The sequence below is a fragment of the Protobothrops mucrosquamatus genome, unplaced genomic scaffold, assembly GCF_001527695.2.
Source record: "Protobothrops mucrosquamatus isolate PMUCROS unplaced genomic scaffold, P.Mucros_1.0 scaffold413, whole genome shotgun sequence".
Classification (NCBI taxonomy): domain Eukaryota; kingdom Metazoa; phylum Chordata; class Lepidosauria; order Squamata; family Viperidae; genus Protobothrops; species Protobothrops mucrosquamatus.
In genome coordinates, this window is record NW_015386742.1 from 508,061 (window position 1) to 526,592 (window position 18,532).

Consider the following 18,532-nt stretch of genomic DNA (forward strand, 5'->3'; position numbering starts at 1 on the left):
CAAACAAGCTAATAATAAACAATAGCCTAATCAAGGAATCACCAAGAACACTCCTCCCCAACACTGACAGGGTAAGCCACTTGTATATAAAGAGAGACGAAACCTTACTCCTTCTAGCACGGATGATATTGCCTAGTTAGATGATGAAACATCTGCAAGAAAACAACCAAGCTCAGAGAGCCTAAATGACACCCCCCCCAGTTCAAGTATTGGTATCGTTGCTAAATATTAAGTTCCTCTCAAATTATACGTATCTTCTTCTCTTCACCTACTATGGCTACAATAAGAGTTTGGGAATATTGTTTTTTGTTTTAAAATAGCACCTGTTTGTTATTTCACTTAATCTATGACAAGTTCCAGTTAGTTTAAACAATAGATCAAGGTTTCTGATCCTGGGTTTTCTAAACATTCCATAGTGTAAGTTAATCAATTTCTTGTTTTCAGAATAAAGGAACAATTGCAATTGGTTTACAAAGAAGGGTTATGTGTTCTGTTGCCTCCTTATAATTAAACTAGAACTGGGAGAGGAGGAGCAGGCTTATGAACATTATATGAAACAATGATTTTTTTTTGTTATGTTCCAAATCATGTTTATTAGAAATGCTTTTTATTGGCCTTACTATTTATAGTTAAATCTAGATATTCTCTGTCAGACATCAATATCCGAGAGTTGATTCTTGGAACAACATTGGGTTGGCTCGTGATATATTCAACTACATCCTGATCATTGGACAATTCACCCTGAAACACAGATCAAAATCAAAATGCTGGAATTATTTGGAAAATCAGAATAATTAAAAAAATCAGTTTTTTTAAAAATTAAAAATCATTTACATATTGTATTCCACTATTATAAGGTTGCTACCATGTTACTTTTGTACATCCACTAAAATGCTGTTTTATTTCTGTAATAGCTTATCTCACATCATATTAACTACTTTTGATATACTGTATATTGTATATGCTCCATTTAAAAATATTTGGTAGTATAATAAAGATTGCTTGACAAATCTAGATCTAAAGCTCTTTAAGAAACACAAAATAAGCTGTAATACAAAAATATTCGATGAATTTTTTGAAACTCCTGATAATCAGAAATTTAACTTACCAGGTACACAGCTCTTTGGAAATAGCTAGTAGTTTCTAAGATTTTATGCATAGTTACTGTTTCTAGTTCATCTGGATCCAATTGTTCTTTTTGAAATGGCATTCCATTAAAAAGCACAATAGGTAGAGGACCAACACCAGTCTGCTCATAGTAACTATATCCTTCCTGAAATACACAGAAGACAAAGTACAATGACTTTTCTATTACTACATACTCCATTAATAAGTTTTATGAATAAACGGTACCAACATAGCACAATATCCTTACTTTATGCATTATTATTTATCCATTTAATCTAATTTAAATGCAAACATCTGGAACAAATATTCTATATGTAAACTAGATAGTCAATTGAATTAGTAGGTCCTTATATAATTAACATATATTTTATAAAATAATTCTCTGCTCAAGTATCATGTATAGAAATTTGTTGAAATGTTGGTTGGAGAATTCTGATATCTTAAAGTTGGCAAGTCTGAAAAGCACTGATCTACGGCTATATAATAAACAAAATAAACCTTTAAAATAATTTCCCTAAAGTTCAAAGCCCAGACCTCTCCTACCTAATGCCTTCCAGGTGTGACGGGATTACTATTTTAAGAATTCCCAACTATCATGGATAATACCAACATATCAGAAGAGGTGGCATACGTTTAGGGAACATTGGTCTCAAGTACCATGCATAGTATTAACTCATCACAATGGCTTTCCAACTTCAGTAACAAAAAAAGATAATTGTACTGCTTACTCCTTATTCCATCTGCATTTTGATTAAAATAATTAAATGAATATATAATATTCACTAAATACCTATATTTTATTTCCCCCACAGGAAATTATTTAACTAACTTTCATTTTTGATGCTACCTCAGGCATATAAAAGTAATTCCTTTTCATATACATGTAAACTATGCATATGTACAGTATGCTTTATATACTGATGTTAAAATATAAATAGTAATAATAATATGAATTCCTTACCTTCCTATTCTGATCATAGGCAGAGTCAATTCCTAAGATGCTGTTCACTTCTACATAAGGATACTGTTTTTCAAGAACACTAACCACATGTTCCACCTTCAATTTTTCTCCTGCATTCACTTTATTATACATCTATAAAGGGAAATGTGAAATACACAATCTTCAGAAGATTACTGAAATATCTCTCCTGGAACACCTACTTGGCATCGCTTTTTCTCTTCCTCCAATAGTTCAAAACTGGCCATGATGCTAATGCTTAGTTTTTTACTCACTCCCCCCCCACATCCAATAATATATATTATTATTACATTGTAGGACTATTGTATCTTTTTAATCTCATAAACATGTTCAGCATTTTGTATAGCAACACAATACCTTTATTATCTGATTTATTGGAAGGTTGTTTAACCATCAAAATTAGTGTATCACACAACACACATAAATATATTAAATGCTTTAAACACTTTTTTGTTATAATTCTTACAAGTTTTTAATTGATGAAACATTTTTCCATCTTCTGACTTTTCCCTGAAGAAAGTGTCTAGTATGATCTCATAAAGAGATAAGAGTTAATTTAATTTAAATGTGTTTCTAGAAGGTAATCATTTGTGAAAATAAACACCATTAAAGTTAGGAGAGATGAAAATATTCCCTTCTGTATAATACATATGATTCTTGTCTAAGAGATAGCTAACTTCTCATAGCATAGATATAATGGCAATGAAGGAAAGAAGAAAGAGAGTGGAAACTGAAAGAGACAGAGAAATGTTAACAAATTTCTTGAAAGGTATATTTTGTCCTTCACTGGTATCAGTGTAATTACAGAATGTGGAGGAGAAATGAAGATGCACTGGGTAGTATTACATCTCTTTTTCTTAGAGAAATCAGAGGCAGTCTAGTTTATCCTGAAGAATAAAGAAAGATGTTTTGCCTTTTCAGAAGGAAGTCCTTTCAGAAATAAATAGGCCTTAGGAACAAATTGACTTTAACTCTTTAAGATTGTTGTACATTACTCAGAATCACTATCTGTGAGGTGGGCAGCCATATAAATTTGATTATAATAAATAAACAAACAAGCCCAATAATACCAAAGAGATAACTTGGGTGTCTCTTCTCATTATCACAACCAAGGGTCACAATATTTGACATATATTTACATTCATATGGGACAGATTACTCACAGATATAATTGTCTGAAATGCATAATTCGTATCTACTTCCTCTGCCATATAATTATATGCCCGAAGAAGAGCAACTCCAGCATCCTGCAACCCATCAACATCTTCAGAATTATCAACTACAAAGACCAGACCAATCCTATTTAAAAGAAAGGATTAAATCATAATCAAGAATTGAAAGCATGAACACTATTGCTACATGACTCATTTCGGTAGATGCAGATTCTGTCCATTCCTTAACAGCAATCAAGAGAATGGGAATGATTAGGGATCAACCGTCCTAGCATAAACAAATCACTTAATGTCTGCTGTTATCAAATATGTTAAGTACTCTAAAAGTTATACATAGCTAAATTTTGGAACTCTCATCAAATTAATATTGAAATCTTGAGTTTGGAATAAAATCTAGTTGACCTTAAATATGATAGATAACTTTGTAGACAGACCAAATCATGTGCTAGTACAATAACAAAAGCAACACAGAGAATTAGTGAGGCATGGGAAAATGTTTTAAGGTTAATTTTAACTCTTACTGAAGGAAACAACGACGTCTGTCTTAGGTACTGAATATACCAGTGGTGGTGAACCTATGGCACGCGTGCCAGAGGTGGCACTCAGAGCCTGTCTGTGGGCACACGCGCCATTGCCCCAGCCCCGCCTCCCCCTGCAGCCCCCTCCTCACCAGCAGCCCCCCGGAGGAAAGTCGTCCTGAGCGCGGCCCGCACGGAACAGTGCAGCCAAGGACATGGAAGCGGGGACAAGACTCTGCCCTCGCATCCCATCGTGCGCAGTTGATTCTGCGGGACGTGGGCAGAGGGCGTGGCTGCCATGGTGCTGCTAGGCTGCCTGGGCGATCTGCGGCGGGCCATGGAGGTGGTGGATGGCCCTGCAGGCGGGCAGGGATGGAGCGGGGGCGGACTGGGGGCAGGGCAGGCTGGGGGTGGGTGGGGCAGGGGTGGAGAGGGTGGGCGGTTTTGGGGCACTCGGTCTCTAAAAGGTTCGCCATCATTGGAATATACAGTCAGGAGCATGCACAACAGTTCTAAAATCAGTATCAGAATATATATATAATTCTCATTTGTCAACAAACTCAAAAGGGTTCTATTTCATATTTCCCAGATGGCTAGGAAAAGGACGTGGGAAGGTTGCATAAATACTAATGAGACTTTCAACATGCTGAAATGTTTTCTTTTCTTGGGATCAAAAAGGGAATAGATGAGAATATTACTCAGCTTCAAAAATAGAGTTAAAAGTTCTCAATGAAAAAAACCGCAATTTTACCTCAGTGGTATATGGTTAGACAGGAACATTTCAGCCACACCTAGCAATTCTGCTGAACTCTCATGGGATGGATTTAGGAGAAGCACCTGAAAGTATAACAAAATTATGAATATGAATTTCATTCTATACTTCTGAAAGAGTACAATGTACAATTAGGTCTGGCAAAAGCAAACAAACCAAAATATATTAACATTTAAAACAGGTTTGCCTAATATTCAGTTGTGTCCCAGTCTGGCCAAATTCCAAAAGTTTCTAAATTAGGGCTTCAGTTTTCTAATAATTAGATCTTTAGGATCAAATTAAAGCAGTGTAAAAATCCATGGCACGAACAACGATTTCCTTCTAAGTTTATATACTCTTCTTTCTCCACATGGCTAACAGGGACATTGGACACTGGAAATTTGTACTTGTACTATTCCTTGTAGACAAGGATTTGTCCTGACAGCTAGAGCAATGAACTCTGGATAGAATTAAAATGAGATAACATAACACTGCAGTTACTAACTATACTTCCTAGTTTAGTAAGAAAAGCGTAATTAACTAAATGCCGAAGAATACAAATCTTCTCCTTTCAGCTACATATTTCATACAAGCAAATAAACAAATGCAGATGTTTATTTTATCCGATTTCATACTGTATAAAATGCACCCTTGTATAAGACATTCTGGCATGCGAGTTCCAAGCTTACAGCAAACAAAGTCAGCGCTGGGAGCAACCGCCTCCCAGCACCTCCTGGCCGCCGCCCCCCCACACCCACCCACCTAACCAGCATCCGGCATGATGAGCATGCATAGTCAGTTCACAGCAGCAGCCTTCCGACCCTGGTAAACAAACCGGCGTCAGCACTGGCATGACAGCAAGACAAGGGAAGCGAAGGCAGGTTTTAAACTCCCCGCTGTTTCTCCACACTGAACAGCTGAGCCGGCAAATCCAGAAGTTCGGCCAGCCGCTATTATTGAGAAGGACGGCCTCGCAGCTGCGTTCCACAGGGTCCCCAGCCAGCAGACAGATACGAGGGAGGGAAAGGGCTGTCACTGCCATCCATGCTCCCATCCGCTACCTCCGGATGCCATCTGGCGATCTTGCCCCTCCCCCCCGTTAGTGGCAAGCCCACAGAGGCTTGATACCTGCACCAGGCGGCATGGCAGTGGCATGTAAAGAACCCACACAGGCATGCCTTGGCCTGCGGAGGTTACCACTATTTTTTCGTGTATAAGACGCTGCACTTGTATAAGACGCACCTAATTTTTGAACAGTTTGTTTACAGGAAAAAGTAGCATCTTATACACGGAAAAACATGGTAAGTTAATATTGGGTGGACTGTTCCCTCAAATTTGCCAAGTGGTTCATGAAAGCATGTCATCTTTTAAAATTATGATCAGCCTCAAGAGCACAATGAATACACAGAATAAAACTGAAATATTCCAGTATCTAATTCAAATGCACTATTAGAAGGCAAAAAATAAGCAAATATAAACCCGTCTTATCTTGGGTATTTAGCATACAATTAGTGTAAACTAATATTACTCACAAAATTATGGAAGTTTTTTCTTATTTGTCGGATCACACCAGGGAAAGTAGGACGAAGCAGTTCCTGGACACTGGAAGGCCAAGAATTGTATCTGCTGTCAACTTCAAGATTATTGATCCACTAAAAAAGAACAAATTCCCAAGATTAAGATTAGGCTTTCTAAGCAGATCCATTAACCACAACTCCATATTCCCATTAGCATGGCCATTCTAGGTCAATATAATTGGAAGATATTAAGTTAGAGAAAGGTGAGCTAAATTTTGTCACTTACCTAAATACCATGTTTACAGATTCCACTTAAATGAAATAATGAAATGCAGTAGATATTAAATGAAAATGTTGGGTGTGTCTATATACCATTGCATATGTAATTTTGTAATGTTGCAATACAGCATTATTTTCCCACTATTTCTGTCTTAATATTCCACAGAGCAAACGCTTTGCTGAAAATGTTGCCCACTCTTGGGGCTTCTTTGCTAAAGTGCAAATTTACTGCACAAAGAATTTATTGTAGTTCTAGCAATTTCATTGGAGTTATCACATCACCATAATGTAGACAGAGCATATACTTACTGAAATTGCGCTGCTTCTGATATCTACAGCATAGTCAGAGTCAGATGGCTGGATGTTCAACTTCAGCACATTGTGCATGGAACGCCCGACAATTCCTAAACTATGCAACCCTTCCATAACACGAGCTTCATTCCTCAGGACATCAAATAAGCTAGAAAAATCACAAATCAGATCACATTAAATTTTAAAACATAGGTACTGATGTTCTATAGCCTTTTAGAATTATTATACTGAATTGCAAGCAAGAAGGAACATTCTGAAGAGTTCATACCTAAATATATCCTGTGTATCTAGATCTATATGCAGTCCATTGATGAATAGGGCCGAATCTCCCAATTGTAAACCTAAAGTCCCTTTGAAGTACTGGAAAAAGAATGTAGAAAAGCCATTAANAGTTAATTGGAAGATGTGAACCATGACCCCAAAATAAGGGAGGGAAAAATGCTTAATATGTATGTGTAACGGAAAAGGATCAGATCTAAGCATTTTTCCACCATGCTGTACTGACGTCTCTGTAACCTTAATAAATGCTTTTAGGAAAAGATATGCCTGAAAGTCCTTTTAAGTGTTTCGTTAATCAGACACATGACAGTAATTCTCATCCACACGGAGGGATTTGGGTTTGGTTGACCTAGCCTTCCCATTTAGAGTTAATTCATTTTGCCTTTTTTCCTACTATTTAATAAAATTACAATATATGTCAGCTTTGATCATGCATAGTGAAATAAATGGTTTGGCTTTCTTCAGAAACAGAATAATGGGTGAAAACATTTTAAAATAACCTTGCTGACTGTAGTGAGTCATAATAATCACAAGTTGATTTTCACTTTTAAGCGAGCAGCTGATCTTTTCCACTTTCACGTCAGCATAGAGAGGTTAACATTTTGTAAAGAACATGGTAACTACTCTCTCTTTGCTATGTATTTTATTGCTACTATTTGTAAGATTTCAATTTATATGCCCATATGGAAGTAAGATGAAGGAAGACTCAATTCAGTCTTTTCAAGTCTGGTATTCTCCCAAAGTATTAATACCATACAGTAGCTTTACCAATATAACTGCAAGGTGCCAGATTGGAGAAGGCTATGCATCATCTACTTACCCGCGGGCATATAAATAAAACTTTTAAATATAGAGTCACAAAAATAAATAGGTATTTTTATTTGAAATAAATATAATCAGAGCAGAGATTGAGAATAGTTTTAAAAAAGAAAAGAAATAACAGCTTTAAGATCTATGACTACTAACAATAGTTAAATGGCCTTAATGATTGCAAAATAGTTGATGGAAAAGAAAAGTTTTATCCATGAAGACAAGGTGTTCTACACAAATGTACAGGCTTTCAAGAGTGGCAATATCTGATATGATGGCTGAATGAAATCTAGGTTAAACAGATAAGTTATCACAGATAAATAATATATGCATGCTAAATCAGATAAAATGATGAATTTGGCCATAATATTTCAACTTTACAAGGAAGGAAAGCAAAAAAAGAAAGCAATATTTTTGCCATCTGGCTTGGAATTTTAAGAGTTGCATTCCACTCTATCTGGATGGTACTAAGTTGGCTAAATGCTGATTTAAAGCAAGTCAAAAAGGATATCCTCAATCATAAATGACTGCCCCATTTTGGTCAGACATCAAGTTATATTAAGTTTACCCCATAATTTATTTCCTTAGTGTTGTGACAATCCAATTCCTCTAGAGTAATTCTATTTCTAGAATAGGACTCTTGAGGGCTCATTAAATAGTTTTGTTCCTGAGTATTTTTCACAGTCTCTGTTCCCACAATGACAGAACAAAAAATGAAACAAATACTAGGCAGCAGTTGTCAGGCAAAAGATAGCTTTGGTTTGAAGGGACAGTTTATAAACATATAGATGGAAAGGGGCTCACAGTATTTATTCTGCCAATTAGATCTGTACTGAATTAATCCTGTAACAGTTCACATTGAACCATAAGCCTTGACAGAAGTGGGGAATTTATTTAAAGGAAAAAAAATGTTACAATATCAATTTCTGTATTATGATCTACTAAAAAAAACTAGTCACAATTTTTTTTAAAATGAATAAACCATCTAGCTTTCATCTTATGTGGTACAATATAGGTTTCTCATGAGTAACCCTTAGCTGTTATCTCCAAGGAAATGTTTAGAATCAAACTAGTTATGAGTACATTGGGTCACTATTTCTGAGCATTTAGAAATAGTTTGAGATATTTTTAATTGATGTTTCTTGGGAAATGAATCAAAATGTTCTATTTTTATTTAACATTTAGATTTTATATACCATAGTACTAGGAAGAAAAGATTTTACATGACAAATCCTCAAATTCACATCCATATATTAGAAAAAGGTAATTTGGTCTTTGATGCCATTGAGCAATATTTTTGTGTGAAAAGAGATACTCTGCAATTATTCTGCTTTTCTTAAATCTGAACAAGCTTTGAAGAAATTTAAAAAATATAAAATGTGGTAAGCATTTTATTAGTACAATCTATACTTAAAAGAACTATTTGTTTGAAAGTACTTAACAGTATAAAAAGTTGATAGAAAGGAAGAGTAGGAATCTGGCAATAAATACTGTAGTGTATATGAATACATTACTAGTTCACCTTAATGTCTGTTTAGGACATATCCCCACTTAGCCATGAATATATTCCTACATACATATTCTTACCTTTTGGTTCTCTTCAATTTCTGATCTCAGTTCTGAAGGAACAACTGTCTTTGTTATTGCCCTACAAAAGACCAAATTGTCCATTAAATCATTATCCCATTTCAGTTTTGTTTTTTACTAAATTAAAATTACTGACAAGTGCATCTCAGTATTATGGCCAGAAAGAGGTACAGATAATCCAGTCCCTCCAGAGTCCTCTGGAACTGTGAACTAATCTCAACAACTTTTCTTAAAATGGGAAAGTTGGAGGCTGGACAAAAATTGTTCAGATCCATTGGGCCCAGCAATGGCTTCTTTAAGAGGGGGCAAACAATCACATCTTTCAAAGCAAGCAGAACTACTCTCTCTTATAAAAAGGCATTGCAGGATTCAACCAAATGCCTGGTCCCTCATTACCAAGGGAGGGAATAGAAATTACTCAAGGAGGGAATGACTCCTGATTACCCCCAAGGGAATGGACTATCCTAAAAAGATTCCTTGTTGGCTCTCCCCAGACATAATAAAGATGGAAAATCCTAAAGGAAAGCTCTGAATTGGTTTATTCTTTGTTTTCTTTCAGCAAAGCATTAGGAACATTTTATATTGCTTCATCACCCAGAGTTCTTCTGTAAACCAGAGAGCCTTTCTGAATCCAAGCACATAAGGAGAGTACATGGGCCTAATCAAGTCCAAAGCTATTTGTCAACGCTGCAAATACTGTATATTCTTGCTTTGACAATGTGCAGAACTGTCTGGTATTTATATAGTTAAACCAGCAACCAGGAAAGAGGGAGGAGCATAAGGATAGCCCGTACGGGAAAGAAACCGGAAGTAAATCACATCTTCCAAGTTGATTGGAAGATGTGAACCATGACCCTACAATAAGGGAGTGGAAATGTTTGGAATGTTATCCGTACGGAAGAGAAGCAGATCTAAGCATTCCTCCATATTGTGCTGACGTATCTGTAACATTAATAAATGCTTTTAGGAGAAAATATGACTGAAAGTCCTTTTTAGTGTTTCGTTAATCAGACAATTGACACTATTGTTGCCCTGTCATTCCAAGCAGCAACTAAGGCCTTGGCTGAACCATGTACCATAACCCTAGGAACAACACCAAGCTCCTTCTTAAGTCTAATAGGGTCCATCATGCACATAGGATGGGCTGATTAAATAGAAATGGATAAACTATCAAAGAGAAATTCCAATATTATTTACATCTCCCAAAATATTTTTTCACATATTACAATGAAGACTCTTCTCTGTCGTCTTAACTCATATTATTTATACATCTATTTAACAGCAACAAGAATAATTACCTAGCCTTTGTAGGAAAATTTTGACTCAGATCTTTCATGATTGTCAAAGCATCCATTGTGGGAGCAGCCAGAATACGAGCAGCAGTTTGGAAACTTAAATCTATAAATGAAAACAACTGGTTCAATCAAAAGCTAATTCTTTTAAATCAAAAATATAAGTTTGATGAGAATGTTCACATGGTTAATGGACTCATATTTGGGGACTTTCACTTTATCAAGCTAGTATTTCACTTTTTTTAAGTACTAAAAAAAACCAGGCAAATTGTATTTTTATCCCAAAAAGGTCAGCCAAAGAAAAAATATTTCTCAGTTTCACAAGCATACCTGTACCTATTTAAATTATATTCTTAAACACATTTGGATAAACACAATGAACAATATTAAATCCTATAAAGTATTAATGTGGCTGTAAGAGATAAATTCTGTGACGTTCCCCATCTTTCTATGGAGGATTTTCTACCTAATTCCAGTTAACTACAAATCAATAGTTAAAAAGTGCTTTGAAGTTGCTTTATTGAACTATGATCACAGGGTGTTCTCTGAGAGTACAACAAACTTCACAAGCAAGCAAGTAAATATTTTATTAATTTGATTACAGACATCTTGAATACCTTAGTAGGAAGAAATGACAATTGTCAAATTGTAATTGGCTAATAAGGTAAAAGAACTACTTGGCCTTGACACCTGCACACCCACACATCACAAACTTATTGTATTTGTTTCTATTACTATATAATCTATGCTCTTATTTGCATTTTACAATAGCTTCAAACAAGCTGTTTTTCAAATGTTTCAAATATTAGCATATTCTAAATGCATTTTAAGATGGCTTCACATGTCTGCCAATATCTGCTGGGTTTGAGTTCCTGCAAAGTTTCAGTTTATAACAGAAATAAATCTTGCATCACTTCCAAACACATTTATATGTCTGAATAATTTTGTTGTCATAAGAATACTTTGTGCTGAGGTTACAGAATTACTACCAAAGGGCTTCCGATTTTGACGTCATGGCGGAACAGATGCAGGAAGATGGGGCTCCGTCTTTCGCATTCGATTTTGCCCCGCTGGAAAGGATCGAACGTCGCCCCATAGAGGCGACAAGCAAGCCGGGGACCCTTGTTGATTGCGGGGGGGCAGCCCTCCCACTTGATCTGAGGAAGCCCTCCAAACCGGCGGGGGAAAGACTGGCTACATTCGCGTAACCAGTCCTAAGCTGCTGACAACGGAAGACAATAAGCACTAATAAGCAACATTACAGCAACATGGATGAAGCTAGGTGAGACCTGATCCTCTTTTTATGATTTTAAGACCTCTTCCTGAAAAACTGCCCAAAGCACTCCCCCCAAGAGAGAGGGAAGGAGAATTTCTGCCCCATTCCCTCAGGAAAAGAAAAGCGGCTATTTAATTACTTGGGGAAAATGGAGAAAACTACAAGACTAAGTTGGAATTTTACTTATATTTGCTCAGGGGAGGTTTAAGAAAGGATTGATAAGTTGGTTGGATAATCTGGAGCTCCAATAATAATTAACTAAAACTTCCTAAGTTTTCAAACAGATTTCTATAAGGGCCATTTACAAAAAATAAAATGTATGTTCCATATTTAGCTCTAAGTGGTAAAAAACCATCCTTAATGTCTGTTTCCAGAAGCCTCAGTTTGACATACTACCAAGAAAATACTGATGAATCACAGAAAGAAATTCTCTCCATGTTGAAATTAATACAAGAAACAATTGCCTTAGCTTATGATGAGATTAAAACTAACACAAAGGAAATAAAAGAACAATTTTCTAATTTAAATCTACAAACCCAGAAAATAACCACAGAGAAGGAACTAGCAACTCAGAAAATAGAATGAAAACTAGAGAAAGCTGACCCAAATATGGAGGACCCAAAGGAAAAAACAGCCAGACAAATGAAGAATTAGAAGACATAACGATAATATTGGAAATGGAAAAGACATTTTATCAACCAAGATTTCAGAGCATACTGGAGGACAAGGAAGGAAAGCCGATGGAATGGAAGATAGAGCTATTACCAGAACTTTGGGGAATTGGAGAAGGAGGGAGGCTGTTTAATGAATATCAATGTGCTAGCTCTTTCAAAAATACTTTAACTAAATTGTTCCTTTTGCTCCAAATAATATGCACAAAAATAAAGGAAGAATTATTTGATGATCCAAATGCACTGACTTGGAAAGTTGGCAAAGGAAGAAAGCTAGAGTAAGACTGAAGAAAACAGAAGCTTTGACCTATTAGAGGGGATATTATATTATCAATTAGATGTTTGAATATGTTAAGAATAGGTTGCTAGAAATAGAAATATTATTATAACTAGATAGATAAGATTGGTAATCAGAATATCATATTTTGGCATGAAAAGGGAAATAAGAAAATGCGAAGAAGTTTGAATAAGGGAAGCTGTTGGTTACCCAAATATAACTTGTTTTGAAACTATAACTGATGGGATATTTTGAATATGGATAGGAAATTAAAACTGAAAAAAAAGCAAAAATAGGATACTGAACAAATGGATATTGAGTGCAAATGCAATTAAGATATGTTTTGGTTAGAAAAGATATCATAAACTGGTGTCATTGATATTAGAAAATTGTAATAAATGCTGATATTCAACTGTATATCTATTAATAACAATAAGAATTGTATTTGCTTAATGTGGAAAAATGTTTATTACCGGAAGAAGAGAAGAGGTATTGGATGGTGTAATTATTGGATTTAGTTTGAGGAAGCTTATATGTACCACAAAATTATTAATGGACCCAGTTAACACATTGTCTATTAAGCACTTGTTTGTAAAAATAGAAATAAAATATTTATATATATATAAAACAAAAGAACTGCTACCAAAGGAAGGATGCGATCAATTTGTGATGAGACAATTGCCTCTATAAAGTTTACATTGAGGACATTTTTCAGATTTGCCCACTACAGACGCAAAAGACAAATCTAATAAGGGCAGTTTACCTTGTAACTGCCACACTTTTAATGGTGCCATTTCATTGGTGCTTTCCACAAGATGCTTTCTTAGTTCTTTCAGTTCTTCTTCCAAATGGGAATGCAGTTGCCTGATAGGGCAAAAAACATCAATCTATCTCAGTCATCAAACAAACAAACAATTGCCCTGGTCAATATGAATTTAGATTACCTTTCCATTATCTTATAGGTTTTAGTTTGGGAAAAACAAAACTGCTAGCTACATTTTGAAATGTTTGATTTGGAAATATAAAAAAGGTTCAGCAGATTTATCCACATATATATAATGACATACCTTAATTTCCCAAACAGAAATCCTTGCACCTCATCAATTGGGTCATTGTCACCTATTACTGTTGAATTTATATCTGTACCTACAAAAATATGAACATGTAAATTATGAAGTTATTTTACTAAATAGGAGGCAGTCAATAACAGGGAAGACAGGCTAGGATAAAAGCAAGTCATTTCTATTTTTCTAATATGAGGATAATCACTATACTTTTTAAAATATAATGATCATCCCCCCATTTCTTAAGAATCACATATTACTAATCTTGATTTTGTATCCTGTTATCAAGGCCACATTCTAACGGGGCTGCAATTTCCAATTATCCCAACTACCTTGATTGTTCTGCTTTTATGCTAATCCTCATCAACCTCATCAAAAGAGATTCATGTTGAAAACTTTTCTCTTAGCTAAAAGAAGTCACTTATTTAAGTCACTCAGGACTTAAAATGGACACCTAACATCAAAAGCGTCATCAAAAAAGCACAACAAAGAATGTTCTTTCTAAGCCAATTCAGAAAGCTCAGACTGCCCAAGGAGTTGCTGATACAGTTCTACAAAGGAATTATTGAGTCTGTCATTTGCACCTCTGTAACTGTCTGGTTTGGCACAGCAACCAAACAAGACTTACACAGACTTCAATGGATAGTTAGGACTGCAGAAAAAATAAATGCAACCAGCCTGACTTCCATTGAGGACATGTATACTGCACGAGCTAGAAAGAGGGCTGTGAAAATATCTACAGACTCCTCCCATTCTGGACATAAACTGTTTCAATTTCTTCCCTCAAGACAAGGCTATAGGGCAGTGGTGGTGAACCTATGGCACGTGTGCCAGAGGCAGCACTCAGAGCCCTCTCTGTGGGCCCATGTGCCGTCGCCCCAGCCCCGCCTCCCCCCACAGCCCCCTCACCAGCACCCACCCCCCGGGAGTCACCCCTGAGCGTGGCCCGCATGGAGCAGCGCAGCCAAGGACATGGCAGCCAGGTAGCGAGGACAAGACTCCACTCTCGCGCCCTGTCGCGTGCAGTTGATGCTGCGGGGCGTGGGTGGAGGGCGTGGCCACCATGGTGCTGCTGGGCCACCTGGGCAATCTGTTTGGAGGTGGTGAGTGGCCCTGCGGGCGGGCTGGGCAAGGGCAAAGCGGGGCAGGGGCGGTTTTTGGGTACTCGGTCTCTAAAAGGTTCGCCATCACTGCTATAGGGCATTGCATGCCAAAACTAAACACAAGGACAGTTTCCCCCCCCCCCCCATGCTATCACTCTGCTAAACAACTAATTCTCACAACTCTGTCTTATTCCCTGACATGTCAAACCACCTAGTAGGGCATTATCCTAGTATTATCCTTCTCATCTTTTCTATTACCTATTTCCTTAGCTTTTTATGACTTTGTTGTTTATATCTTATGATTTATGTTAATTGCTTGTTTTGTATCCTATGATTATCACTAAGCACTATTTTATGATTTATGATAATCATATTTTATGATAATGATCATGATTTTTCACTTGCTGCTTGTATGTATACTAAGAGTTTACGCACTGGAGACAAATTTCTTGTGTCCAATCGCACTTGGTCAATAAAGAATTCTATTCTATTCTATTCTATTCTATTCTATTCTATTCTATTCTATTCTATTCTATTCTATTCTATTCTGTGTTGTCATTTTTCATTTTGCCTCAGAAACAATCAGAATACAGTTTTTATTAGCAGTCAAATAAGACATTTTGAAAAGTCAACACATTCTCATGTAATTTCAAGATTTTAAAGCTATTAATAACAATCAAGATGGATTATATTGATGAAATATGGTAAATTTCATTTTAGGGGGATGCCTTTGAGTCAGTGTTGACTCCTAACAACTTTCTGGACATATCACTGCAGTTTTCTTGGCAAGCTTTTCAGAAATAGTTGCCATTTCTTTCTTCCTAGGATTTCCTGGGAGAGGATGACTGATCCAAAGTCACCCTGCTGGCTTTATGCCTAAAGTGGGATTAGAATTTACGGTTTACCAGTTTCTAGCCTAGTACCTTAACTATTACACCAAACTGGCTCTTTCCATGCATACATCATTTTGCTGTTTTCAATAAAAAGGCAAAATCACACTAGGCAAGTAACTGTATGATAGTATTAGATTTTGGTGTGTATCAAATCTCCAAGAAAGAGTTTCTAAGAAAAAATCCTTCAGAAGCCAGTAGCAAGTCATACAACAAATCATTCGTAAGTCAAGGAACTGGATACCATCTTCAGAATTCAACAGAGGCTCTACCCAAAGAACAGCATAAAAGAATGGCTCATCATATAAGCAGATAGTCAAATTTAAAAACAGGCTCCCTGATTTAGCCTAATATTGCTTTAGGCAACCAGGAGACAAATCCAGAGTAACAAGAAAATCAAGCAACAAGGACAAAGTTATTTGCTGATTTTTTTTCTGAGTGTTGATAGTTTATGATTAACATTTACTTATTTATATCCCACTTTTAAACATTTACAAATAACTCAAGACGGCGATCATATGTAAAACTACTTCATCTTATCTTCCTCACAACAACCCTGTGTAGTGGGCTGGTCTGAGAGTGACTGGCCCAAGATCACCTAGCTGGCTTTCATGGCTAAGGTGGGACTAGAACTCACAATCTCCCACTTTATAGAAAATGAACAGGGATAAATATATTAACAAAGGATTGTGAGAAGAGAGAGAAAAATGGCATCTCTATCAGTTGCAGTCCTAAGACAGATTCCTCAGACGTTCTCTTTCTTCACAGGAATTCCACTGAGTTGGGACAAAAGGCCTACTACGATCCTTATAACATTAAGAATGAGTACTAAGGGATCCTTTTCTTCCTTTACCTAAGCTATCGTTCTCTTTTACATCATGACTTTTTACGTTCGTAAACCTGAGGAGAGGAACTGCTTTCTTTTATCGATATGAAAATTGCACTGAGAATACTCCTAGCTAAAGAAAGGGATATAAATACTATAAAGAAACAAAGATTATAAATAAGTAGCCTTAAAATGCCCTGAAAAACTGTTATGAAGAGAATCACAATGAACTTTTCATCATATCTTATTTCATCATGAAACTATTACTACTTTTAAAGGTAGGCATTCACCTTTCACCTGGGTATCATCCTTAGCCTTATATTCTGTGCTTTTAATGGCCAATTCTACTCCGTAGCCTGACAGGTAGACTTTTTCCTTATTTGGATTCTACAAGGAAATAAAGGTAAAATCACATGAATATTGTCCAATAAAACATTTGCTAGATTAATTTTTTATAACTTTGCAAAATATGTTATATTATCCAATCATATTTAAACAATGCTGAGGCTTGTCTATGAAATACTTCACAAATTAATTCAGAACTTTCTTTGATCAAAGGAGAATTATGGCTTCTGCATAACAACCTGCAATAGGAAATCTCTTGTTTTCTTGAAAGTACCTTTGGATAGGAAGAAACAATGATCTACTTATCTAAAAATCTTATCATGATATTCTCCAGCAAGTCAGGAATGTAAAAAATGAATTGGAACAAAACATTATTCTAGACAAAAGTATTGTGATGCTTTTGATTACAATGGTATTCATTTTCAGCAAGCTTATACTCTGGAGAGTAAGTACTGATAGAAGGGAAATATTCAGCTGCTAACTAATAACATTCAGTGCACAAATCAGGACAATAACACTGGAGTCATAAGAAATAGAATGAGAACCCAAAGGCATGAAAAAGGCTTTAACCAGAAACATTCTGAACACGTTCCTTTAATAGAAGCCACTGCCCAAATACATGAATGAATGAGAGCCCAACTACTCTAAGTCACTATTCCACTGCAAAGCAGTCTTACAATTGTGATGTTTTTCCTAAAATTCAAGTGAATTATATTGTTCTGTAAGATTAATCCATTATTTTGTCTTTTGCTTGCTAGAGAAAACAGAATTTAAGCTGTTCTCCATGAGATCCTTTCAGGAATATTAACTGCCTTTTCTGAACCCATCTTGAATGATCAAAACCATTTTAATTTTTTTTATTTTGTATAGTATTAGTTGCTGTATCCAATTTTGGATCATCTCAAAATCTCTACCTCTTAAATCATTAGTAAAATGTTTTAAAAAGTAGAAAACCTAAGAATTGAATCTTCTGGATATCTAAGCAATAACTAAATCCAGATTGATGAGAATGCAATACAATGATATTTTCAGTTTAATTTTCACTCAGCCATACAGTTAGCTACCAATATGCCATCCATAACTAATAAAAATATCATGAAGTATTTTGCAAAATGCTTTGGAAATATATAGTGAAAGAAAACCACATAACTATGGAACAGTATGAGCAATTATTATGATTTCATAAAAGCCTTTAGACAAAATTTTAGACTGGAATACAGTAAAGATAAAACATTTCTAAACAATGAATATTGCTCTGTACGATGGTATTAGAACTTACAGCAACATAGTGCCTAAGGATGTAGTTAATTTCTCCTGCAATGACTTTTGATACAAGAAGTCTATGAAATTCAGAAAACTGCTTTGAGCCAATCTCAGCATACATGACTACAATGGGACTTTCAGAGTTTGTTCCTGGGTACTTGTGGTCCCCTTTGAACATAAAAGGTTTTGGCCT

The 18,532-nt window shown here is 35.8% G+C and overlaps 1 protein-coding gene across 1 annotated transcript in view; it reads right to left on the reverse strand.

The window, feature by feature from the left end:
* UGGT1 (UDP-glucose glycoprotein glucosyltransferase 1) overlaps positions 1-18,532 on the reverse strand; it is a 68,978-nt gene that overhangs the window by 47,632 nt on the left and 2,814 nt on the right. Inside the window, exons 5-18 of the mRNA XM_029284182.1 lie at positions 18,356-18,530; positions 17,022-17,118; positions 13,916-13,994; positions 13,612-13,712; positions 10,631-10,730; positions 9,333-9,393; positions 6,925-7,016; positions 6,654-6,804; positions 6,081-6,200; positions 4,549-4,634; positions 3,271-3,406; positions 2,090-2,221; positions 1,109-1,273; positions 621-741 (exon numbers count right to left, since the gene is read on the reverse strand). Of these exons, the coding sequence (XP_029140015.1) occupies positions 621-741; positions 1,109-1,273; positions 2,090-2,221; positions 3,271-3,406; positions 4,549-4,634; positions 6,081-6,200; positions 6,654-6,804; positions 6,925-7,016; positions 9,333-9,393; positions 10,631-10,730; positions 13,612-13,712; positions 13,916-13,994; positions 17,022-17,118; positions 18,356-18,530 (1,616 nt within the window). The remainder of the gene's footprint in view (positions 1-620; positions 742-1,108; positions 1,274-2,089; positions 2,222-3,270; positions 3,407-4,548; positions 4,635-6,080; positions 6,201-6,653; positions 6,805-6,924; positions 7,017-9,332; positions 9,394-10,630; positions 10,731-13,611; positions 13,713-13,915; positions 13,995-17,021; positions 17,119-18,355; positions 18,531-18,532) is intronic.